General features: G+C 39.9%; 1 protein-coding gene across 10 annotated transcripts in view; it reads left to right on the forward strand.

Moving 5' to 3' along the window:
* The window catches only part of DYNC1I1 (dynein cytoplasmic 1 intermediate chain 1), a 188,348-nt gene that overhangs the window by 6,811 nt on the left and 154,225 nt on the right, over positions 1-27,312 (forward strand). For 4 of the 10 annotated variants that reach the window (XR_011093777.1, XR_011093775.1, XM_068674000.1 and 1 more), the window contains exons 3-5: positions 8,959-9,076; positions 10,985-11,099; positions 13,420-13,510. Coding sequence is in view for 6 of the 10 variants with exons in the window: in XM_068674000.1 (XP_068530101.1) it covers positions 8,969-9,076; positions 10,985-11,099; positions 13,420-13,510 (314 nt within the window). In the remaining 4 variants the exon portion in view is untranslated. Of the gene's footprint in view, positions 1-8,958; positions 9,077-10,984; positions 11,100-13,368; positions 13,511-27,312 lie in introns of all 10 variants that reach the window. The other 6 variants (XR_011093776.1, XR_011093778.1, XM_068674002.1 and 3 more) reach the window with 2 other exon arrangements.

Consider the following 27,312-nt stretch of genomic DNA (forward strand, 5'->3'; position numbering starts at 1 on the left):
TCTGTGCTCTGTTAAGCAATCCGTATGTATGTCTTCTACAGAAGGCACCATCCCAGTATTTCCTACTGAAGCTGCTCCACACAAGTATTAAAGCTTCTTTGGGCACAACAAAGCATGTGGGAAACAAGAGAAAACACTCTCGAGCTCCTTGCATCAAGCACCCAGCAAGAAAAGAGTCCTGGGCTCCAGCTACTAAATACAGTGTTGTACTTTAAGCTAAACAGTCATTGGATATAATATAAACTAACCCTGAAACAAAGACTAGAACCTAGGGGCCTCAGCTAGGGACTGGCATTTGGTCTCTTGCATCTGCTTCTCCTGAGCCAGTGAATCCTGGCAGAAAGGAAAACACTAGAAAATAGTTTAAGGGATTAGGAAAGTACTCTCCACACCTCTGGTCTTTCTCACCTGCTAGCCTACAGCCACACTAGGCAGGTGGCTTTCAGTCTGAAAGGTAGGTGCCTTCTGGCAGGGCTAACACAGCCTCTGAGGGAGGAGTGGAGCTTCCAACCAGTTTCATGCCAGTTTCATAGCTTGTTCAGCATGACGACTTCTCAGTCCAGGACATCCATAAGAAGCTGGGGTGAAGAAGGGATCTTTATAGGATCAGATGCCCTAAAATGGCCTTGCTGAGCATTGTAGTAACAGGCCCCTGAGAAGCTTTAACTCCTCAGCCTTAATTTGCCTTAGAACTTCCTAGGTAAAACTGGAATAAGTCAGTGCCGTTTGAATTAAAACTTCCTCGAGGCTGGAAGAGTCCCTTCCCTTGTCTTTGTGGCACTGAGTGCAGTGCAACCTTCAGCTTGGCTGGATCTTTTAAGTACTGATCATAGTGAATGTCACAAAATAATATTTCTCTGGTTTATTATCACATGGTACATTCTCTGGGTCAAATATGTAATAAAGTTCATCGGCTGTCATTAGGTCTGAATCTCCAATCTCAAAGATTTCAGATGAACATGAAGCTCACAGAGCCAAACCAGTGTTAGAGTGCACAGATATCCTGAATTTGGTTCTTGTTCCCTTCTCATATACAAATTATTTGCAGTTCTTAAATGTCTTTGAAAATATGCCATTAGACATCCGCATTTATAGTCATGTGTTTTTATCTTAGCATATTTTTTTCCACATATGAGGATCAGCAGGGATGACTGGCTCTGGTCCATCATGTTGCTTTTTTACCATGACTGGGGAGGAAACGCTGGGCAGTACAAGAGAAATGGTAGTGTTGTTCCTTCCACTTTGCTTCCCTAAAAATGATGAAAAATTGTGTGAGATATTCAACATATTTCTTACAGCAGGAGTTATTGCCTACCTTCTAAATCTTTAGGTATATTGATTTCAGAGATTAAATCAGTGTGTGTAGTTTTTAGTCTAATAACATAATCACAAACATCAATGTCAAAGTAAAGGATATTTTTGTTTTAAGAAAGAACTGATATCTGGGTAAGTCTTCCAGTAAAGCCTGTATGTCAGCAGCATACCTTCTTCTTCGATATCTGCCTGGCAGTTGTCATAAATGGGTTCAGAAACAGAGACTAGAAAGTACATTTTTCATGTTTGGGTAAATGGCTTGAAGTATCAGGTTGCTGGCCACACACCACTGGGATTATTTCTAGAGGAGGGTAGAAAAGTCAGAGAGGTCACTCATATTTCCATTCCTCATTTCCATTTTTCTGCCATTCTCCAATAAGGAATGGAATTACATGTTTTAATGTCTGAAGTGTTTGCAGGATGGAGAAGACTTCAGGAGAGACTAACAGACAGCTTGAAGTGTAGTTCTACATTAGCTGTTAGCATACTCCTGGGAGGCTCTTTGGTACTGTTATAGTGAAGATCTACATAGAACCAAATATTCTGTATAGGTTGTGAAGAAGGGACGGTACATTAGCAGCAGATATCATTGAAATACGAGTCTTGTATAAAAAAGACATATCGAAGAAATTGAAATTAGACACATGAAATATCGGGTGCTTATTTGTCTAGACAAGTGATCTTCAGCTGTGGATTAGATTTTGTCATCTCTTAGACATTATCCATCTCTAAAAATCACACCAGTTTATAGCTTGCGTTTGGTTCTCTTTAAATATCAAAAACGTTCTTTATCTTGCCAGGTCCTCCAGTTCTTTTCTGAATCAAGCTGGGAAAGTTGCAAAAGATAGCATAGAATAGATAACATACAACCAAACAGTAAAAGGTAACAGAAACGGATAGAGAGGGAAATGAACAAGAATACCCAGAGATCTTCTATTTCACAAGGTCAAAATGTTTTCAGGCATGCAGGTGATTGTTTTATTAAAAACCTCCACTCTTTACAGCTAGGGCAGTATTGCTGAGCCGGATCCTGAGGAGGTACAGGTCAGTGTTTGCTGCATCACTGAGGATCATCTCCCAGCACCACGTGAGGTCATTGTGCAGCTATAACTGTGCTTGATAATGTTCACTGAGGGGAAATCTAAGGCAGTTTAAAAGACCTGTTTTACAATTTACTTGCTTTGAGGTAGTATACCCAGAGAGTTCTGTGCGACTCAATGTAAAGGAAGGATATTTAGTAGGAGATAGGCAGCAGCTTTGCTGCAGTGACCTGTTATTATGTAATACTTAGTTTCTTTATAATTCTAGCTGGAATGCTGTGTTTTTCTTACTTATCTCTAGCAGGTTGTTGCCAGCAGCTTGTTCTCTTCAACTCTGATGACTCTTTCGTGGAACTATGCTTGTTGGAATTGAAAAGGTCATGGTAAATTTAAGAGAATGAGGAGACACGAGAGAATGGCATGATGTGCAGGAGATGCTTCATTGCCCCTAAGCCTAGTGCCAGAAGAACGGGCAATAGAAGAGCTTTGCTTCTATGCAGCAGGACCCCGTAATTCTGCTGTAACTGAGTTCTTTTTGTAGAAGGGCCATTACAGAAGAGCAAGAGTGAAAAAATTAAATGGGAATAGATTACAAGGGAAGCATAATTGAGCAGCTGTGGGCACATATCTTATACCCTGTCAGCCTCCAAATAAATAGGCTAGAGATGCACTGACCTGTTGCATAGCAACCAGGAGGTGCACGGTACCAAATCTCTGGATGCTGTGATTGTAAACCTTGACAGAACAAAGTACAAGACCATTGCCAATCTGCTACAAATGTGCAGAAGCTGAAGGATAAAAACATTACATTCCCTGAAATCTAACACTTAACAACCACCTTTATTTATGGATAAATATACGGATGCAGTGTTAAAAGCCTGTCTGTTTTGCCTCAAGGTTATGTAAAAAAACAAATCTTAGTCTCTCCAATTTTATGTAGTTTCCCTGAATTCATCACACAAGAGACTCTTTAAAATACTGCAACTGCTAAGCTCTTGCATTTGCAAATATTTGCCCATTGTTGTGGTCTAGTAAACATTGATGTGTCTATCTAACAAAAATATTTATGTTATGTGACTGATGTCAAGTGCATATTCTGATGCATGATGAAAATAGGTACTCGTGTATTTACTTAAAAACTGCTGTCAAGGAGATATTTCTAGCCCCTCTTGCCTATTTGAAGTGTGTTTCAAACACTATTTTAAAATGAATACCATGGATTAGAATGCATTTATGCTAGGGTAACAACTCCCTCTTGTTTCTTGCAGACCAAAGATGTTTATCTGCTTTGTATAATTCATACTTCACATCTGTACTTTGACTTGTAAAAGTCCTAGGTAGATCCTATGGGAATATTTTCTGTTGTAAAAATGTATAATTCTCCTAACTCTAGGAAATGTGTTAGATTCTGCAAAAGAGAGATGAATGTGGTTCCTTATTCAAAATGAATCATTTCTTTCTGTAGAAAACTCCATTTGTAATAGTTTCAATAATAGTAGTACTCCCACTCTGCACAGCCATTCTTTAGAACCAAGAATTGCCAAGTAATATATTTTATCTACATACTTTATCTTTCAAACAAAAGACATTTTGCAGCTTTGGACTCAAGAGTAACTTGCTTTTTATTAAGGCATTTAAATAATGCTCGTAAAGCATCTACAGGTATCAGATCTCTCATATATTTTAGAAAAGTGTATTAACTAACCAATTAATTATGGTTAGCTATACATGCTGACTAATGCTGTATGTAACGGTGTTTGCTTAACCTCTTTGATAATCACAGGTGGAGATTATCGCAGAAGACAACATAGGAAATCACAGAACAGGAAAGACTTTGAGGCTTATGAGGTGGTGAATACAGCTCTACTGCAGTGCAGCTTACTGAATGAACAGCATGTAAAAATTCTCCAACTGCCAGGAAGCAATAAAATCTGTAGGCTTTTTTATCTCCTACTAGCTTTGGAAACTGACGTTTCTTTCAAGATGAGCTTGGTGATGGCAAACAGACGAGATGCTATTCTAGGAAATACAGGCTTTAAGAGGAGGGAGATGTTATACCTCATTTTCTTTTTCTGCTAATAAAAAATTTGGACTGTCATCGTTTTCTTTGACTTTGTGTTTAATCTATTCACCATCTGTTGTGCACTTTGTGCTTCTTGTTTTTTATATTCATTCCAAGCTATGGACTGAGTATAGTCCACAGGTCCACAAGTACCTGAGCTACCACTGCTTGTACCTCTGTAACTTGGGGTTTTACTCTAGCAAGTGTCAATTTCTTAGCTCTGCAGTTGTAGTAGATCTCTTTAGGTGTCTGTGGTGGTTCTCACTTTTAAGTGCTCATAGAAACCGTCCATAAAAATACCTGCTCAAATATTGCGGTGATGATAATTAATAAAGCCCTTGTAGCTTGTTGTAAAACTGTAATGCTTACTGGCTTGTACTTATAGAAGGACTTGCATGGCTTTTAGTCAAACCAAGGGTAAAACACTATTATTACTTGCATCTTCCATGCTTACTGCTGCCACAGAGGAAATAGTCATGAGATGTTGCCACCTATGCAATACCAGTAATGAAGTAGTTTCGCGTGCGCCCCTTGTAGCAGAGAAGTTTGCACAGACACCATTATTATTTTAAGATTACTGTAGATGGCCTTCCAAAGAACTTGTTCCACCCACTGACAGGAATTACAGGAGCTGCTGGGGGGATATGAGGGGTGGGATTCCTCTCATCCACTTTGAGACACTGACAATGGTGATTTTGAGAACTTAACTACAAACCCGGGGCCCTTTATCATCGCTGGGGAGAAGCAGGCAGCTTTGGGGCATGGTTAATCATAGTCTCTTTTAGACATCTGCTTTAGGCAAAGAAGAATCACATCCTAGGATATCTCTTCTGACTATGCCTGCACTGATAGTAAGGCTAGCTCTGCATTTACGCTGTGGAAGTGCAGACGCAGTGAGATGAGCTCCGTGGATGATGAAGCCCAAAAGTGCAGTCCTCAGGAGCCTCGGCTCTGCATTTGCACACACCCAGGTGGCTGCTGTCAGATGACCCTGTCATGTGTAAGTGGAATTGGCTTTATTTCCTAGCCCGAGAGAGGACTCTGGGGCTTATAGGATTCATTCAGGAGAAACTGACAGCTTGAAATACAACAGTCAAGTTTCATTAACAATCATGCCAGGAGGAGCATACTCGTGTATCCAGTATCTCAAAGAAAGGAGAATTCCTTTAGGCTATGGGAAGTGCAAGCTTCTCCATGCAAGACAGCTCACGTCCAGCCACATCTCAAAAACCTACCTTAGCTCTTGGGCTGGGAGCTGGGCTGGGCTGGGAGCACTCTCCTTTTGAGGCAATGTCACTTGGCAGCTAACTGTGCCAAATAAAAAAAAAAAAAATTGGATCCAAGGTAATGCACTTCCCTTGAAGAGGGGAGTCCAAGGCTGCTGCCCTGCTATGAGAATGATTTCTATATTTAATGCAGTCTTCAGTGTCTTAAATCCTGTGTGCTCCTTCTGTCAGGTAGGTGATTTAATGGCTTCACTCCAAAACGTGCTCCTTACAGTTTCCCTCTGAGCAGCACCTTTTCCTGAACTGTGGAAAATTAGGTCATGCATGAGCCTTGGGGCTGACATTCAGCACCACAGAGAATGTAAAAAGTTGATAATTTTTAATGTTTGCCTTTATCTCTCTTCCATTTGGCACACGGAATGACAGTTATTAAGAATTTGTTCCCTGTAATGAATACAGAGTATTAACTCCATGGGTAGTGCCAAACAGAGGGATGGGTACATTGGCATGCTTCCTGACACTTGCTGACCTCTGAGAAAGGTGGTCACATATCCCTGGTGTTCAATTTGGGCTAAAACTGTAAATGGCAAATTTTCAGGTTGATAAGCTGGTTGGGGTAGCTAAGGAATGACTATATGCAGGAAGAAAGTAACTTCAGATGAAATTATTTCTATAAATCCAAACTGGCATCATTCTTTGAAAGAAATTAAATACACCACCTTTGTTGTATTTAAGTTTTGTCTCGTTAAAAATAGGGCAAAGCTATAATAGAATTTGATCACCCTGACTGGAGCATTGTAAAGAAGGGGCCAGGCACTAAGTAGCTGATGCCTAAGTCAGAGAAAAAGTTAGTTTCCCTGACATGAAGGGAATGAATTTTTAGAAAGCTGTTCATTGATATCTGACAAACAGCTTGAAAGGGATGCCAAACCCTCCGGGTTTCTGTCATAAGCCTTAAAATGCATTTGCATATTTTCTGCATAGAAACGGGATTTCGCTTTCTGTTGCCAAACTGCAGAACTAAAAGGATGCAAAAACTCTATCTAGTCCAAAGGGCTTGGAGGGAAACTTCATAATAAGAATTCAAATGTGTACAAAAGATTAGGAAAACGACTTCAAATGGGATTTCAACCATATCTGAGAGACCCGCAAATCCTGAGCAGCCTGGTAGGCAAAATACCACTTATACTGTCATTAAAAATCTCCAGGCATTTCTCACTTAAATATCTTCACACAAATTAATGTTGTCGAAGGTGCTGTTGCTTAGTTTTATTGATACCAAATGCAAATTTTCTGAGAGATTTGATTTCTCTTTCTCAGACTCCCTGCAGTATGGCTTAGGTATCATCATGAATAGGATTGGAGTGAGAAAGGAATAAAAAAATGGTCTTCCTAGTGCACCTGGTGGTAGGGTTTGTTCTGTGCTTAATGTCCTTCCTAGCTGTACCATGCACTGAGTTGTTGTAGGTTGATCCAGGAGGCCCCGAGCTGGGAAAGGCGAGCAGGTCCCGTGCCAGAAAGGGCAGCTCTGCTGCAGTAAGTGCACAGCCTGCAATGGTCCTGAGCAGGATGGGTGTGACTCCTGCAGGTGGGCTTCAGCTGGTGAGCATCATCACCCGTGGTGTGCTCTGCACACAGACACCCCTCTGGCATCCCTTAGGCTGCTCTTAGGTCTCTTAATCTGCTTAATCTGCAGGTGATGTTTTGTTGGCAACACCCTCCACATTGTGGGCTAATTATGCTTTTTGCATTTTGAGGAGAGGGAAACATATGACTGCAAGAGGAATTGATGACGAGTGAAAGTCCCATATAATTTTTAGCAACTCTATTTACTCTCTGGTTGTCAACCAGCCCAGGGAGTAATATGGATGGAGTTCTCATTTGTATTAAAGGAGAGCTGCCGTGTAATTTCCCGTGCATTGAGCAAACAATACACTGCCATTGCGAATACGTGGCGTTGCCATTGACCTGATTGATTTTGAGTTGCAGTGGGGGATGTGCTAAGTGATGTGTGAATTAGTAGTACAGGAAAGGAAAGGTTAATTTCCATTCATTTCCGTGAATGTCTGCATTAGCCAGGGCTGTCTGAAGTGAAGTGCAAAAAGGAAAATCAGTACTGATACAGTTAGATGCCTGCCCATAATGCCATTAGATGTTACGATGTTGGAGAATAAATAAATTATCTGTGATTTAAATTATGAATCTGTGAAACACTGGTGAGGTTTCAAAACTGTAGGAAAGGGTTGGTATCACAGAGATCTGATATCTTTAGAGATCTGCCCCTGTTTCTGTATGATATGGCTTCATATCCTTCTACTCCTCTGTTTCAAGGCTCATGTAACACCAGTGTAGGTTGACAGAGTTTCACAACATGAAGAGTGTAACATGGCTTCACATCGTTTTCCTACAGAGAGTTGTGTTTAAGACCAAATAGTGGAGGGGGGGTCTATTAGTAGCTAAGAAGTGCTTTTGCCAGCTTTGCTTCTTTGACTGGAGTTCCCATAGGAACAAGAGGCACACCTCCTGCCTCTTGGAAGGGTGATCTGAGCACAAGACTTTAACACGTGCCACCTTGTTAAAGACAAGTTCAGCTTTCTTAGGTTGCCTGGTTTTGTAATTTGTCCACAGGCAAATTGGGTGCTGTGGCCCAGCTTTCCCTGGAGAGCATGGAGGAGTTTCCTGCCCACAGCTTGGTCAGCGTGCTCCACCGGGGGGTGAATGAGTGGTGGAGAGTCCTGCAACGGGGCTGCCAGGCTGTGCCTGGCTGAGCAAGTGTAATGAGAGGGGAATCTGGGATAACAGTCACTCAAGGCACATGCAGAAGCAAAAGCTACCAGATTTTCCAGTTTTTGCCATTAAAATTCCTAGTTGTCTAGGATACATCGGACTGCTTGGGGCACATCTCTTTCAGGTACCTAAAATCAAAATCTGTTTGTGGGCCTGGGTCTTACAGGCTGGCAGAGGTGCTGAAGCTGATGAAAGTCAAAAGACATCAGTTTCAGTGCATAAAAGTGTTAAAGCATTAGTTTGAACAGCAGACAAAAATGGGTTTGCTTCACAAAGGTGGTTTTCTAATAAAGACAATTTGGAAATATATTCCATGGTTGGTGATGTTCTGGTCTGACTTCTTGAAAATAAAATTACAAAACAAATACTCTGCTTGCTATGATGTATTCCAAGGGGCAGCATTTATGTAGGAGTATGTTTGTAGCAATTTTAGAAGTGCTATTTTTGATATAAGTATGTGGTGTTTTTTTCAGTAGATAGGGAAGATGTTTATTTATTTTTCACATTGGTTTCCATATTTTGTTTCCAGCAGAATCAAAATGTCAGACAAAAGCGATTTAAAAGCAGAACTTGAGCGCAAAAAGCAGCGTTTGGCTCAGATAAGAGAAGAAAAGAAACGGAAGGAAGAAGAAAGGAAAAAGAAAGAGGTAAATATGCAGAGTGCCTGCTCATTTCTGCAGAATGGTCTTGCTGAGTGTTGTATACTCCAAGATATCTGTCATGGGGAATGAGATCCTGAAACCTGCATCAGTCTGGCCTTAAAATCAAAATGCTTATTTTTGTCAAGAAAGTTGGGATGAGGGTATTGCTTTTAAAACCAACGTGCTGTCAGATGACAACAGTTTAGACAACATGATGTGTATGTGTGTGTAGAAAGAAAAATTGATTTGCCACGATGCTTTTTCCTGGGCTTTCCTTCAATGGAAAGGGAGTGGAGAGTGCAGAAAGACAGAAAGACGTCTTACATTTTTTTGAAGCCATTACAATCTAAATATGTATTTTGTTCTCTGAAGACCAGCTTGATTACTGGCTAAGGCAACAGATTTACAATTATTATTCTCCAGTTAAGTATAACATAATTGCAATTGCATTTTCATCTTCTGGCATGGGTGCATCTTTCAGTTCTGTTAAAGTTTGATTGACATATTAGTTTATTTGTCCTTGACAATATGCATTAGGTTTTTCATTAAGGGATTTGTACTTCTTTTTATTCAGTCACTTAGTGGAATAGAGGTGAGAATTGACAGGGAGTGGATATTCATTTTCATGCAAAGTCAGAGAAGCATTAAGTGATTATGTTTCTTTTCCTTCAAATGTCAACACTTACCATAGTTTAAAGCACCTGTTATCCTTTACTAATAACTGGTTTCCTTTTAAACTGACACTTTAATATTGTACATGAATTTCATGGAATTACCGTGGAAATGTGATGTGATCCAAGAAATCCACGTTCTAGTTTTGGCTGTCTTTTTAATCTTTTTTCATTTGAGACATTTTTGTGCAATTACCGACACACATCCCAGTGAGGCTTCTAGTGGTGCTACGGGAGTCCTCTGTAAACAAGACTTTAAATGCTAACATTTTCAGTGTTTGTTACTAGCCTGTTAATGAGTTAAAGAGATGGGAGACAAGCTAATGTCTTGAGGAACCTATTAAGTTCTTTTCTTTGTCCCCCTGGGGACCAGATCTTGTGGAGATCCCGCTGTGGTTGGAACTTTCCCTCGGCCCATATAGCCAAATGCAGCTAAGGACACCCAACTCTACAAATTAGCTGTAGTGCCTGAGTGTGGCACCATAAATGTGTTGTGCTGCCTGATTTTGAAGTTTTTGGTCTTCAGGAATGAAGTCTAACATTCAGTTAGATGAGTAGATGGTGCAGAAGACTTTTCTAAAACCTCACATACTATAAGATACTTCAGGCTAGCTCGTGGGAACAGCTTGAGCTCAGGTATGTTCTTTTTCCTCTGTCCTGGCTGCATACAAACCAGAGAAGGTGGAGATGCTTCTGAACTTCTAGGTTTGCCAGTGTACCTAGACCAGTAACAACAGCAGGCTGGGGCACTCTGCAAGTCCCTTATGTCCTATCCTCTGGCTTCAACAGAGAGGGAAACCTCTCTGTTTGGAGGCTAGACAAGATCAGCCAATACAGAAGTAAACATAGGATCCAAAATAGAGAGGCAGGTGCCTCCAGGCATTGTCTATAAGAACTCTGCTGGAATTGGTGTATTTCAGGCATGATAAAATAATAGACACAGCCAGCTGTGTTTTGCGTTGCAGCTCACTGGTTACTGCACTAGACTATGAAGTAGAAAATGGGTTCAGTTCTTTTGTGTGCTTGGGCAGCAAGCCTGGTTCTTTCAATGGACTGCTCTAACCACTTGTCTGGAGTACCACTTCTATCCATCTGCCCTACTAAATTAGAGAATGGTGACCCAAATATAAGGGATTCTGGCTAATGGAGATGTTGCTTCTCTTATTTCTGGGTTCTGGTAGGCCTGCGAAAGCCATTCTATGTGGATGAATTATTATTATTATTTTTTTGTTTTTTAATTCAGGCTGATCTACAGCAAAAGAAGGAACCAGCTCAAGAAGATTCTGACCTAGACCGCAAAAGAAGAGAGACAGAAGCTTTGTTACAGAGCATTGGTATATCTCCAGAACCACCTCTAGGTATTTAAGAGGAGCATACTGTGAAGCATTCAGTTCTGCCATAATGAATGCGTTCTTTCTAATAAAGCATGCTTTGCTTTTTTGATTTTTGGCTGTATTAGTGAAGTGAACTCTTCTGTTTGAATGCCCACCATACCATTCACATATACCAGCTCATGGCATTTTAAGTACTTATCATTGCCAGAAACACCCGTTTCATTTCTTCAAGAAATTTTTGTGAATGTAACGCAGGCGGTTTTGCATACCAGTAGTGATTTCTTTTCTGATGGATTAATAGATTTTCTGTCACATCTATCTGATGACCCACAAATAATATAATAAGTGCTGTACTTCATTAGCCCCAAGTTTTGTTTCATAAATACAGATTAAGCATTTGCTAAGGAAGGAGGAGTAAAATTGTGTGGGAGCTCCCATTGATTTTCTCTAAAAATCAAGCAAAATGGGAGAGGAGAAGTAAAAAGACAAATCACAATTACCAAAAAACTTATCATCAGATCATTATTGTAGATTTCAGATCTGGTTCCATGTGCTTTACTGCTTTTTTGTTGGTGGCTTTTCAGTTGTGGAAACTGCAAAGTTTAAAAATACATGTGGCAAAGTTTTTAGTATCTAAATATTGGTTATCTTGATTAAGTTCCGGCTGACACATTGTGTGGCCCTAAAGTGAGAACTTCATAAATTATATTTTGTAAATTATATAGTGATATTACAAAATCAGATACATTTTTTAATATTTGAGCACTTAAAATTTCTATTTCAATTTATATATAATTTATTTATTTATGAACTCATTTTATCTTTCAAAGAGGAGCCACGGATTTTATCTTTCTATATATGATAAAAATAACACACATTCGTGTTGTAAATTATTGGTTCTTAGTTAATTATTATGTATTTGATACTATCAAAAGAACATGAAGATTCACATATGAAATGATCCGTTTTAGATAAACAATAGCATTCTATCCTCTTTCATTCCCTATGTATACACTGACAATTAATATACAAAGGAAACTTTAATTCTGCCTTCACATATGCATATGATACTCAGATCCCACTGTGAATATGGACGGTGTGTGAATATACACAAACAGCCATGACATACCTGTAACCTGCCAAAGGACTGTCATGAAGATGAATTCACTTTTCATACTGCAGTCATTTCTGTGACAGTCTCTAGTGAGAATCCATGTGAAATGTTTGACCACATGGAAAATCCAAGTCTCTTGACAGGTCTGTCATTATACATTATAGAGCATAACAAAATAGTATAAAGTTTCACTCTGTAAAATCTATGAAAGGAAATGCACATGATTTAAACCAAATGGAAAACTTATTTTTTTGCATTAAAACCCCTTTTTGTGTTTTATTCAGTGTAGCTGCTTTGAAGAATACTTGCATTAAACCTTGAATTGAGCCATCTCTTCATTTTAAATATTTTTGAGAAACCATTTTAAAAGAAATCAAGATATTTCTACTTTTTTATTTTTTTACTTCCTTGCTGAAGAGCTTAAACTTGGGCTGACCTTGAGCTATTAACTTCTTTTCCTGTTAAAGGAAACAAAACTGGATTTGCATGAAATATGCTTCAAAAGCCCTGGCAAGCCAAAAAGAAAATCATTTCTAGAACTTTTGCAAATAGTATCTAAACCAAGGGAAACTTTTCCTTGAGTGTTGAAATCATGTCCCACCTAAAATGGCAACCTTATACAACCTAAATTACTTAAGAAAACAAGATCACTACGCAAACTAATGTGTATTCTCACCATGTTGGGAAATGATTTTAACTAGCTGGATTTCCTTGTTTAGCTTTTATTTGAGATGTCATTTCTGCACTGCAGTCTTAGAACATATCTAATGGACATTGGCTTTTAATTTAAACGGAAATTTTGAAAAGTTTGCTTGCTCTGTTGCCTCCTTGACATTACCAGAAGAGTTCACTCAGCTTTCTGACAAGACAAGGCCCTGATATTTCTTCATATCTTTAAAATCTTTTGCAAATCATCTTCAAAATATATGCAAGAAAAAAGTGCTATTTCCACAGATATCTCTTCCACTGATTAGCTGTAGAATCACATTGGGCTTTCAGTCCTGTCTAAATTCATGTCAGTTTTAACACTTCTAGAAGACTTAAAATTCACTTGACTCTCTTCCTTTTCTTTTTCTTTCCTTTCCTTATTTGCTTTCACCATTTCAAACTCTCCTAATCATCCATCCACTATCATTTTGGTCCATTGGTTTTGATTTGTCTGACACTGCTCTTCATCAGTGCAGTCGCTGCATGTGTTAACATGGGATACCTGTTATTTTCATTATTTAGTCCCAACCCCTATGTCTCCCTCTTCGAAATCAGTGAGCACACCCAGTGACGCAGGCAGCCAGGACTCTGGAGATCTGGGACCCATAGGAAGGTAAGACATAGAGACAATGGTGTTGAATAAATATGTTTGTTCACTTTGCACTTAATTCCACGCTTTTACCTTTGCTTCCATAAATAAGAACATGCTGTATCTAATGTGTACTTCCGTTTCTGCATTTTCCACTGTGTGTCACCATCCTGTAAGACTGGTCTTAGACGTGAGGTAAATAAGTGCACACAGCAAGCTGATTTTAAGACACGAGACAGAACCTTGTATTGGAAAGAAAAGCTGAATTTATGGTTCTACAGAGGCCTATAGAAGTCTGTCATTCTGTGTAGATATAAGCTAAAAATAGAGAAAGCGCTCAGTTACAGTACCTGTTGCTCATGTGATTGTTTACAGTAATGTTTGTCCATATAACCAGTCCCCTGTGAGGTCCTGTAGAACGTGTCTTTCTATGTGTAACACCAGGCTGTCTTGGGCTCCTACATAACCGTGCATTGCAGTGTGTGGAACTGGCAGTGGTAAAGCAGAGCTTGTATAGAAGCAGGCTGAAACACCCCAGGACCAACTGGCAATTTTGTCTTAGAAACTGTGGATATCAGAGGGTGGGAGGGAAGCGGCTCTCCTCTTGTGGAAAAGGGTGTAAGGGATGGGCACAAGAGCAACCTTCGTGTCTTTGTTCATATGGCCAAAATTTGAAATGCAAGTGGCAATTCCTGAGTAATTACTTGTCTGGAGTAAAAAAGTAATGAGGATGCTGCTGTTAAAGGAGCATGTGTTCGAGTAAGAAGAGGCCCAAGCAACTATTCTGTGTATTTTGAAAAATGTAAAACATGGGTCCAAATAGCTTTTTTTTGTGTGTGTGTGTTAAACCAACTCAACATAAAACCAGCTCATCAAATCTGTGAGCCAAAAACTCTGATAATGGCTTGAAAACACAGTGATGGCTGTCTGTAGTAAACAGTTGTAAGGAATAGGTGACATACTTCTACCTACATAAACGCTAATCTCACAGAGCTTCAGGTCACCAGGTTTAATACCACACCAGCCTTCTGCTTAAAAAAAAATTACAGTTCTGTTAGCTGAAAGTATATTGTGTTCCCCTTCAGCCAGATGCAGATACCTTCCATTGAGAGGAGGAGGTTGCACAGCTGTTGCTGAAAGCTGCTCAGCCCTTCCCTGTCTACCCTCTAGAAGGAATGGAGTTTGTTAGGAGGAAAAGCTCCAGCCTGTGAGATTTATCTGTTCAAAACATGGTAAACAGTGCAATGCTATATTCATAAGCAAATGCAGTAGACTTCAGCACGTCAGAATACTTTGAGCAGAACAAAAAATGTTTAGACTACTGTTTAGGATAAAGTTATTCCCCACAGTCCTACAGGCAACTGTGACAATGTTGTCTGGAGACCTCTAAATTCCTGTTTTCCTTCTGAGCATTTTTTGATCTTAAGATAGTGAAATACCCTTGGAGGAATGTATTTTAATATGGCCTACACTAGCACTTTGAATTCTGCCCAACAGCCAACAAAAGCACATGACCACATATCCTTACAGAGAACTTCATTTGCTGTCTTCTTCAAAGCTCGCGAGGTATTACATTGTGGGGTATCATTTTAGATCCATTTTCTGGATTAGTGAGACCGTACTGGGAATTCTGTGTTAATTCCAAGACCTTACTTGCTGTCCACGGGTTTGCTTGCCATCCTCTCTGGTATTCACAATGCTGTGTTTTGTACCAGGACAGCCAAGGGTGTTTGTGCCTGTCCTGACTGATGTGTGGTAATGGAAGTTCTACAGGCCCCGGGGAATCCCTGTAACCAGTGGGTAGCACTGGGTGGCATTGAGCTTGTCACTGGGTGTGGGTAGGTGTGTTTGGTGTGGGTTTGTGTGCACGAGTACACTCAGACATGCACGTGTGATGGAGCTGTCCAACTTGGAGAGGAAAGAGGCTGCTACTGCCTTTAAGAGAGGCCCTACTGAGAGCTCTGAGGAAAGCAAGAGATCTTTGTGTGTGCCCATGTGAGATAACAGTTGCTGGTGCAGAACTAGGTCGTGCTCATACTCCTCTGAGATGTTGGCACCTGGCAGTTGTCAGACTCAATCTATTTATCAGGTATATCTGAGGCTTGTTTCCACTGGCAAGCACCTGTGATTTCTTACAGAACAGTGAGGATAGTTGAGCTATATCTAGAAATCCAAGCCGCTTTTCAGGAAGGTTCTTGATAAATTGTGAGGGTTCAGACAGTGTTAGGTAGGCCTTGTGCTGGAACCACAGACCTCATTTGATTTTACATTAGAAGATGAAAACTAGCTGATAACTTGTTCACTATGGAAACTAGTTATATGCAGAGAAGAAGGACCGAATCAGGCAAAAAGTAACAGCAGCAAGTTTTTTGGCATTGAAGCTAGACAAATATGAAACCAGAAAAAACTTTGTAAAATTTTAATGATCAGACAAATTAATCACTAAAGTGATTTACTTAAAATCTCCATTGGATCTTCTATCACTGTACATTTCTCATTCAGGATAATGTGCCTGCCCAACAGGCAGATAATAGCTCAAACAGCCATTCATTCATAAGAGTCATACAGCTTTTTGTTGCACAGGAAGAAAAGCTACGTGGCCACAATAGTCCCTTTTGGGAGAAGATCTATACATGAGTAGTGCTGCCGGCCTGCAGCACCATTGTCCATTATCTCCAGCATAGTAGCTCGAACAACATTGCCTTTTCCCTGATGACATTAAGCTTATTAGCAGAAGGTGTGGGGAGGACTATGTAATAGCACTAAATTATGGAACCGTTTCTGTCCTGTGTAGCCCAGGTTTTTATGTTTGTTTGTTTTTTTTTTGTTTTGTTTTGTTTTGTTTTGTTTGTTTTGTTTTGTTTTGTTTTTTTGCTGCTTGACCTTTAGTACCATGTTGCTATTTGTCATAGCCTTTTCACTAAGGACAACACCAGGTTTCAGGAGCATTCCAATGTCCCGTTTGATACATGGCAGGACAGTGTTACAGCAACAGTAAGAAAGACCATGTGGTAGATGAACAGTGGTGCTTGGAATTACTTTGAATGCTTTCAGTCGGACAGGACAGGAAACTTTTTTTTCTTGGTTGTAGTAGGGATCAATTCTGGGTAAGCAGGGATGTTATATGTTGATTCTGGAAGACTTTACCATAACTGTAAGCCTAAGAAATAGGTTTGGCATGTGCTGCTCTTTGTTACCAAGCTGCTCCGAACAGTTCATTACAGCCCTATTGCACAGAGAGCAGTTTTCCTATTTCCACATGGCTTTGCACACCCTGCTTAACTGTCATAAACCAGTGCCCATGAAGAGGCATGGTTTGCTAGCTATCATACCTCAGACATTCTTACATCTCATCTCCTCAGCACTCACAGCTTCATCTGGGGGAGTGTACAAGGACAAACCTTACACAGTGCTTCAAAGCTATGTAGTGCAATATTAGGTCTTGTGGGTTAAGCCAGCTCTCTGGAGGAGCCTCAGTACCCTGACACAGGTAGAGCCAGAGCACTAGGGTTGGTCTGCACTTTGCATGCAAGCTCAACATAAGACAGTGCTCCTGTAACCGAGCAACTTCCATTGCTAATATTAGCCTGCTCTGGTGTGTATCCTTGTGTTATCTGTAAGGTGTCTGTGTGCTCAGCCTGGTGTATTGCACACGTGGAGGAGCTCCATTTGGGGATGAAGGTGTGATTTAGCCATTTGGCCCGTTTTTTTCTCCTTTATCCTTAGCTGTTTCTGTATGTTCCCAGTTGGATTCATTACCATACAGTTACAGGTTTGCACAGTGGCATCCCAGTTATTGTCGAACTGGGCTTTGTGTGCGTGTGAGTGCAGTGAAGCTCCATGCACATAGCACTTCCCTGTGTGCGTTTTGCACTGGAACACAGGAATCCCATTAGGCTATGTATAAGGTTTCCCACCTTCCATCTGCTCAGTAAAATGCAAAAGGCTCAGCTGTCTTGGACATGTAAAGGTTAATGGTTGCCTTTCTTTCTGCAGCAACTTCATCTGTGCTCTTTTGATTTCTAACTTGCATGTTTTGCAGCCCATATGTTTAGCTACCTGATTATTTTGTGGGCTACCACAAAGGCAAAGATGATAGGAAGCATTCTGAATCTTCTGGTAGCTGCTATCAGAGAGCGGTTACTTCAGTGTAGTCTTTTATCTTCTGTAATATAATTCAAGCATCCAGGTTGATTATTTCATACTATTTCTCTCACAGTCCATTAGTTTTGGTGTTTTTGTCTAGCTACAGCTATGCATTCTATAATTGTTGATCTTGCTTGGATTAGGGCACTACATAATACTTAGTTTAAATGGTTTTTACCTGGATTATGTTGTTGCTCCATTGACAGCACAGTTTTTGAAATGCATTTGATGCACTGAAATTGGTTAGCTTCCTTCAGAGCCTGCAGTTTATTTGCAGTAAAGCTTTGCAGGGTCAGTCCTTGTAAAGATGAAGCTGTAAATATTTAATGAGAGATAGTGAGAAAATAACTTTGAGCATAGCATTAGGTAGCAAAGGAAATTAAAAAAATAAAGGGAAATCAAATCTTTCAAAGAAGTTCTGTAGCAGCAATGTGCAATTTCTCATAGGAGTTAGACCACTACGTAACCCTGGCTGTCTCATCATCACTGCATTTTTTTGTTTCTAAGTGAAAAGCTGCAGCCATCCTAGGAATAGAACAGCTGTCTGTGATGCTGGAGGGCTTTTCTCGGGGGAGCTGTATCGCCTTTGGTTGGGGCTGTTGGCATGCTTTTTTGTCCACTGTGTCAGTTCATCTTGCAGTGACTGTGACCTCTGAATGTGTCCCCAGATTGTGTTCCAGACAGCACAGTAGCAGCTGTCACATCAGCTTGGATGTTCTTACTGACAGGGAATCAAGAGCATGTCTTCTGTTCTCTTACTCTCTTTTGAAGTTTGCTGACAATATTTGTCTCCATCTGTGTAAGTTTTCATCGAATGTGACTCTGAGTTTCTTCCATCTACTGTGCATGCTTTGAGCCCCTTGGGTATAAAAAGAATACCTCACGATATGTTTTCTTTCACTGTCTTGATGTCTACCCTCAGTTTGTATTGACCTGATGCAGGGAGAAGCAGATGTAATTCCAGACCTTTTTCTCTGCACTGTGGTATTTACTCCTTTTTGTGCAGTTATTCAGTGTTCTGTTTTTATACAGTGCCTAAACACACACATTGGACTTGAGGTAACTCTACATTGCATCATGTCTGAATCTCAAACACAAACATTTCTTTTTTCTCAGATAATACAGTCACAGGGAAGGAGGTAGCTCTGGAGCATCTGGGCACTGAATGAGTCAGTGCATGGCACTTACTTAAACAATATATTTACCCTTTTGCAGTTTTGTGTGTAACCTTGCTCACTGTCAGCCAAGTCAAAAAAGGTACATCTAGTTAATAAACGTGTTCTTTGCCACGTAACAATTAAAATTGTAAAGAATTTGTTTGCTGATCTCTCATAAGTGTATCCAAATATCACTGAAGTCTTTACATTCTGTGCTTTTCAGACTTTCTGCCTGAAAAACAGACTTTGCAACTCAGCTTTTATTTTCACTGTTTTATTTTTAAACAACTCCTGACATAGTCAGTAATAAAACACACTGACAAGCAGAAGAAAGGGTACCAGGATGCCACTCCCCTTTTTAGATGTCTGCTTTGCTGTTTAGACACATGCAGAAGGCAAAGGAAGAGGTTGGATCCTGTTCTCTAGTTCAGTTGTACAGGAAGGTTGGGTTATTGTAGTGGATTGTCTTTTACAGTCTGTGCAGCATATTTTCTGTCCTCTCTTTAGGTACAGAAAACATCTCTTATAGACCGTAATAAAAACACATTTCTGTAAGATCTGCTAAAACCACTGCCACATAGCCACATTGCCTAAGGCTCAGCTACTTTATCATTAAGTAAGTGCGTTTGACAGGTTCTCTGCACTGATGCTGTTCATCATTGCTGCTTAGCGTTAAATTCTCCACACTTCATTGTGTTACCCATTTTGCAGATGACAGGGATCCTCCATAAATGTGACCGGTACAAGTGGGTCTATATTGTGTTGCCCCAGGAGCAGCAGCTTTAACCGTTGTTAGTATCAGATTTATTTGTTTATTTATTTTAAGACCAGTTTATATGTGCAAAATGGCTTTTAAATGGCTGTTTTACTGGCATACATATTTCATAAATGTGCTGAGCCAAAGGGAAGCACGGAACAATGTAAAGACTTGAAGAGAGCTGCAGGAAAGACCAAGGGAAAATAGCTACTTTATGGTGATCTTCACTTGAATGGTGTTTTATTCAAAAAAAGAAGGTTTTTAACCCTAGGGACTGTTGTGCAGCACAGACATGAATCTGAGTGGAGAGTCAACAGAAAGGTTTGTCTGGTGGCTAGAGGCCCATGAGGTAACCCGTGGGGTTGTCGCTCTGTTTTGGTGGGTTTGGGTTTGGGGTGAGATGTTTGTCATTACAAGATAAGGCAGAATTATACATCCCAGCTGTTCAATTTTCTCCTATATTTAACATGGTACCCTCCTTGGGATCTCTTGGCACATGAGTTTCATCTTACACTTTCTTTCAGTGTTAGAGGCCAAATTATGCCTTAAGTCTTCCTGGCCTGAATCTTCCTGGTGTGTGTGAAGGAGTGACCCAGGGACATCTGAGCTGCCTCAGCTATCATTGCTGTAGAAATTCACTGAAATTCACAGAAATTCTCTGCTTTCTAAAGCAAAGCAGCATATCTCTCACACTTCCCATTTGCAACCCATTTACGTGACAGGAGCAGTGCTGGCCAATCCTTTTCCACAGAGCACAGACTGCTCGGCGTGAATGCTGCATGGAGCTGCTTGCAAACGTCGGGGCTTGCCCTATATAGGTCCATACATACAGCTGGAGGAAATGGTGGGTTTCTTGCATCCTGCTCCCTCCTTTTGTGCCTGCACAAGAACAACCATAATCCTACTCCTTTACATTTGGTGTATATTTAGCACAAAATTTCTGAAGCCTCTCCCTGCCGATTTTTTTTTTTAGCCTATAAACATAAGCAGACACCTTCGGGACTGATATTTGGCAGTCGCTTTCAAGTGTCTGCACATCTGACCTAGAAAGCAAGGAGTGTTTCTCAGTGCGTGCCAGTTACAAAGTCAGAATGGTCCATATTAATTAGAATCATCTGCAATCCTTTTAGCATGTGAGCCTGTGGCATCATTAAGGATTTTTGTGCTTTCATTCCTGAAGGATGGATAGAGTTCAGTCCTCCAGATCTTTGATTATTTTTCTCATTAGCAAGCATCTCCATGCTATAAATTAAAGGAGAAGGGAAGATTGCCATTCCCAGGGTGCTTCATAAAATGCCTTGGAAACCTGAGCCCCAGCTGCATCCAGAAGAAAATAATATTAATGTTTAAAGCCCCACTTAGCCATTTAGATTATCAGCAGTAATTATTTTTCTGTAGCTTTTTCCAGGCATATCATGCATATATTTAGTCAGATAATCAGATGATTTGGGGGACTAATACACTAATGCTTTTAGAAAAAAAAACAGGTCATTTTATTAGTCTTTAAAACAACTTACTTGCTAAGGCCAGCTCAGCCTAAGCAGAATTTCTCTTGTATAGAATCTCATCTTGATTTAATTAAATTTTGTGAGATTATCTCTAATGTTAAACTGTTTAACGTAGTTAAACTGGTACAGTTTGTACATGTAGACTTTTTCTTCCTCACAAGCCTGCTGAAAAGCTCCTCAGAAAATACCCATTCACAATTTTATGTTTAATCTGGTAAAATAAAAAGAGACTCTGAGTAGCTATTTCAGTAACTCCTTTTTTAGGAATTTTCTTCAAGTCCATAAAATGCAAATTCTTGCTACTGGAAAGATTTCACTAAATCCCCAGATCTAACAGTTCTAAAGCAGAATAAATCTAAGCTGGTCTATTAAAAGACAGATAGTAGTGTTATGAACATTTTTGACATTTTAACTGTTGATGTGAGAAAATCTAACATTTTGATAACTGTCATACAGTGAGTTCTTGCTTTCAATTTTCTATTTTGTAGCAAAAATCTCCTCCTCTTCTGGAAGGATTTTGCTGTTTCTGTTCATACACATAGGTACACTATCACAAAATAAATTGTGTAAAGGAAGGAAAGCATCAACTCTTCTCCTAGGTAGTCAGTTACTCTGACACAAATGTGAAAATTTGCCTTTTTTTCACCTTCTTCAGTTGAATAATACCAGACAGTATTGTAGCTTCTGGCCTTCCTGGTAGCTGTTTGCCTCTTCTGAAACACTATGGATTGTCTTTACTAGATTTGATTAATAAGTATAGCCTTGTCCTTTAGAGGACTGTTTCCAAAGCCCCCTGAAGTTTTTGAGAAAACTTTCCTTATCTACACATCCCTTTGGATCAAAGTGCCCCAATGTGAGTACTGCAGTTCCTTTAAAGCATCTGCAGGACCTGATAACATTTCTGATCATCTGAGTTCTGTTTTGTTGCTTAGACATATTCTTGGTGTAAAAACTAAATAAATAAAAAAAATATTTTTTTGAAAAGAATTTTCAAACCGCTTCAGGGTTTGCTACAAGAACAAAGTGCCTTGTGCCTTCCCCCTCCTGAACATGTTTTTTATTAATGCATTTTCAAGATGACACTTCATGCTATCCAGCACTTACAGTAAATCTGTGTGAATTCATAGGCTCAGCAGAAGCTTCTAACTATGTGACCTTTTGTCCTCGCAGATACTGCCTGCTGTTCACAGTGACCCTTCTGGTAAACCGGCATAAATTTCCAGACTCAGAAAGATTTCTGTAGCTGTAGCATAGAAACTGTGCGAATGACAAGGCTCATTACATTGCCAGGAGATCATATCCTGTAAAGTAGACCTGAATCAAAAGGACAGACTTCAAATAAATGAAATAAGTTCAGCAGATTGGATGAATTTAAATTCTGATTTACTTAGCTGAATTCTATGGAATTAAAATCAACAAGGTGTTTGTCCTGTTATATATCCTTATAATTAAAATTATGCCAGAATTGTCCATTCTGATTTAAATTTCAAGTGGATTTTGCAAATTATTAAATACGTTCAGCAATATAGCCTTGATTTAAGAAGGATGTTGAAATATACATAGGTTTTAAATATTACCATGTCTATAATTTTTTATAAATATACCTTTAAAAAAAAGAGTTTTTTAAACTCATGCCCTTCTGAGAAGTGCTGCTAAGGTTGCCAGGCAGCTGAAAGACAGTGTTCTGCTCCCAGGGAGGTCATAGTTGCTCTTTTTATTGGTGTAGACTGGAAGTCTGAGGTGTCAGCCTGCTTGGGAGTGTAAATGCAAGCCCAAGTATCTGGCTGAGCTCCAGCAGTGGTGCCAAACTCCTTGTTCGCTGAATGCATTATGGCATTTTATTTTATGATTACCAGCCCAGCTCCGAATACAAGAATCCACAGTGATGTCAGGCCATTCTGCTGTATGTGAGAGTCTGCGTGTAAGTGAGCGTCTTGTTGAGAGGCACAAACCCTCCCTAAATGCTGATAACCATCTTGCTTATAATGTGCTTCAGAAAACAAGTAGCACAAGGAAGGTATTTTGTTTTTGCCAATCCTTTCAGAGTGGAACAGATCCGCTAAACAGAGCACAGATGGCACCAGAACAGTGGCTTAAATGCAAAACACCAATTGAGGCAAGTGGCACTTTTCCATCTCTGAGTAATAGCTTTGAGTCTTCTTTTTCTTGATTGTTTTTTGTTTTTTTTTTGGAGACATCTTAAGTGTATGACAAATATCAGAAAGTGAAAATTACAGAGGAGAAAATTAAGATTACAAAAATCTAGAATGAAAGGAATAAAAACAAACAGCTTATCTATACACTTATATGTTTTCAAACGTGCAGTAGTTTCTCACTGACAGTTTTCTAGTCTTAAATTCATTCTGGCAATGTTCAGATCTTGGGGAAAAAAAAGTCTAGATACACAATAGATTACATATTAAACTTGCAAATAATACTGGATTGTAATTTAGGTGAAAATATTTGGTATCATATTGAAGAAATGCATTTAAATGTGTCTAAATCCTAGTATTTTACCATCAATTTTAAAATAAAATCTCACAATTGTTATATCCGTTATTTTTAAGAATACATGAGTTGGGTGGAACCTATTCTTCAATATATTATCCATATGCAGATGCACAGTTATAATGTAAGCAGTGCCGAATCTCATGGAAATTGTGATCTAAGCCTGTATTTTAAGCATGGGGCTCATCTTTGCATCAAAGTAAAAAACAAGAGTCTATTTATTCTTTACCAGTTAGGACTTTTGCCTAAAAGTACTTTTTTTCTTTTCTTTTCTTTTCTTTTTTTTTTTTTTACTGCTCTTTTTTCCAAGTTTGCTTTTTTTCAAGTTGCATTTGAAGTTAGAAGAAAAGAAAGCAAGAAGCAGGTGGAACACTGCAGGCTTTCAAATAGCTCTCCTGTCAGAGCAGATAGCATCTTGACTCTTCAGCGCATGCTAGCAGAGGATGAAAGGGGGAGCACTGAATCACACAACCCCAGAACTGGAAGGCTGAGGTTGGGAGGTGTTCACCTAGAACAGGTTGCTCTGGCCATGTCCAGTTGGGCTTTGACTATATAAAATGATGGAGACTCCACAAACTCACCAGTACCCCTGGCTCTTTTTTCCTCAGAGCTGCTCTCCAGCCAGGCAGCACTTGGCATGCGTGGGGTTTTTCTTCCCCAAGTGTAGGACTTCGCCTTTCTTTTCATTCAGCTTCATGGTGTTGCTGCCAGCCCATCTCTCCAGCCTGTAAAGGTCCCTTGGATGGCACAGCCATCTGGTTTATCAGTGATTCCTCTCAGCTTTGTATCATCTGCAGACGTGCTGAGAGTGCACTTTGCTCTGTCCTATAGGTAATTAATTAAGATATTTAACAGTACTGGACTCAGACTTCACCTCAGGGTACTCCCCTTCATAAATCCATGCTGACTACTCCCAAACACCTTCACTATCATGTCCTTAAAAATACCTTCCAGGAGGATTTGTTCCTTCACCTTACCAGGGACCAAAATGGGTCTGAATGGCCTGTAGATTTCTGCACCCTCTTTCAAACACAAGTTAGATATGCTCACAGTCCCACCATCAGTGTCCAGGGAAGCAATAGTTTCTTGAGAATGGGGTGGCAGAGAGGAAAGGTACCCGTGCTGCTCCGCTGTGGGGATATAATGTAGGTACTTTAGTGTCATGGTCACCCACCCCAGTTAGCTGGCCTTTCTCCTCAGGTTCCCTGTGGACAGCCACCTCTGACACTGGTTGGAGTCTAGGTTGGGTACTCAGAACTCGTATATGGAGCAATCTCCTGTCTTTCTGCTCCTGTGTAGGAAGCCAGTGATGACTTGTTTCCTTGCTAGAGCACTTCCTTCAGGTACCTGAAGATAGATGGGTATAAATACCTCTGCTACCTTGGACAGGGAAAGTGGCAATAGTCATTTCTTCCCAACATTCATATGATTATGAATGATAGAAAGAAAGCATTACTCTGGTAAGCAAAGGCGGTTTGAGACTTGATGTGCTGTGAGTGACTCCCTCTTCATTTTTTGTCTTTCAGTTTGGGAACAGTCTGTATTTTGCTTAATGGGGTTGGCCTCTGATCTCTGAAAACATCTGAACAGTTCAATCTGTGGAGCCATGGCACACTCCTTCAATGTATTTTGGGTTAGAAGGGCACAGTTGTTCTCCACACAAGGGATCATTGTAAGATGTTGCTGTTAGTGCAAAGGAAGATGCTGGAGCTGGGATCTGTCCCATCTAATGGTGTTTCATTAAATAAATGAAGTGTATCACCTAGTAGTACCTGGTGATAGGAGATGCTGTAACATGGTATTTATTTTTCTCCAGTTCTGCTTGAAGGAATGATTTGCAATGCAGCAAAGAGATTTCTACCCTGCAAGAGGCCCCTTGGAAAAGCAGGGTTTGCTGTTACTTCTGTGAGTAGCCTTTTTCAAAAGCACAAATTTTCAGGCCTGGCTGCTCTTGACCTGGGAAGGGAAAGTGGGGGGAGAAGAGAAGTCATGCAGAACACATGTTCTGCAGCATCAGCAACAGATGAGGGAGGATTTGATTTTAGCTTCAGGGAAGAAGAGACAGAACAAAGCTGCCAACATGCTGGATTAGGGCATTTACCAGAGTTGAGCTGTACCACAATCTGACCATAATTCAGGGTATTAAATATCCTTTCATGATGAGGTCTTAATAAGTGTATGTGTTGGCACTGATGCCTTACATATTTCATATAGTATCATTAAGGCCAGATTCAAAGTTTTTTTAAATCAGCTGAGAAGTTCTCACAAATTCCAGACTGTTTTAGATGATAAAAGTGATGTTTCATTAATGCATTATGAGGTTGGGAATTTCCTAAAAGAGTTCAAATGTTTTATTTTATTTGTAGCTTATTTGTTTTAGCCTTTTCCACATTTTTAATATACATAAACAACATGATGCAGTTAGAATAAAACAGTCTGGAAGTAAGGTTCCACAGGGCACCCTAACATATGGCAGAGTGTCTGCTTTTCCTTTGTAATAATAATACAGAAAAGGGAATGCTTCTGTTCAAATGCCTTTTACTTCCTTAAATTTTGCAACAGCTCCCATCCTCTTGGAATTCTGTTCTGAATATCTCCCTAAGGCTGTGGACATGAATTCAGAATAGAGAAATGTAACAAGTTGCTTTACCATCTAATCTTTTCTTAAATGTGTGATATCTTGGTCTCTTTCTCCCCTTGCTTTCTTCTTGCAGGTTATTCCCTTATTGACTGGGGAGAAAGAAGATGCGTTGCATCAAAATGAATTAGTACTTTTTCAGTACAAATAGCTGAAACAGCAGCAGCATCTAAGAATGCTGTCCTAAATTCCTGAATTACTGAGATCATAATACATAGCAAATAGAGAATACTAAAATAGAGGATCTAAAGGCATGAAAGCAGAACATTTTAAAGAGAGGTAATAACACCTCTACCTCGTCTACTTAGTGCAAGATCTTAAAGTCCTTGTTCCCTTCATGCTGCTTTAGAACAATATGTTGTTTGATAATAGTTAGTTTTTATCCTACGATCACTCAAGGGCAGCCGTTGTTCACCAAACGTGTGGAAGGAAGATTGATAGCAGGGCTATTGTTTGTCACTGCGTGGGAGACTTATGTAGCAACCAGCTTTGAAACAATGGGTAGTTCTCATTAAAATAGTGTCTCTGCTTTCTGGGTGATGGGAACAGCCTGATCTGGCTTAGTCCTGGCTGGGACTCCCATGACCAGTGAGTTTCCTTCTGTGGAGTTTCCAGGGTCTCTTTCCATGCCATGTGCACTCAGTTCACCTGAAGAAGGAGGCTCAACTCAGGTGGACTCCAGGGGATTTGTGGAAGGACAGTAATGTGCAAGGGAGTGCTGCTTTTAGCTGCTGTATAATGCTCAAGTCTCTTTTCCCCATTAAAATGTGGCAAAATGCTTTAGATCTCTTCTACATAGACCTGTGCCAAAATCCATTCAGCCTGTTCAAGGGAACTTTTCCCAAATTATGCTCACTCATACTGAGTGGGAGCACCTGTGCCTGACTGCTGAGCTACCACTCAAACAGTTCTCCTAGGCCCCTGTCTTTGGGGTCTGCAATGTTACTCCCTCTGCCCCTATCTTTGGGTGGCCAAAGTCCCAAAGCCAAAATCAGTTTTTACATATGAGGAAGAAAGGAAAAAAAAAGAGCAACAATACATAATCTTTTTCTTAATGAAAAAATAAATCTTTTGAGAAAGAATTTGTGTACTAGGTTTGATAAAGGTTAACA

The sequence above is a fragment of the Anas acuta genome, chromosome 2 (assembly GCF_963932015.1).
Source record: "Anas acuta chromosome 2, bAnaAcu1.1, whole genome shotgun sequence".
Lineage (NCBI taxonomy): Eukaryota > Metazoa > Chordata > Aves > Anseriformes > Anatidae > Anas > Anas acuta.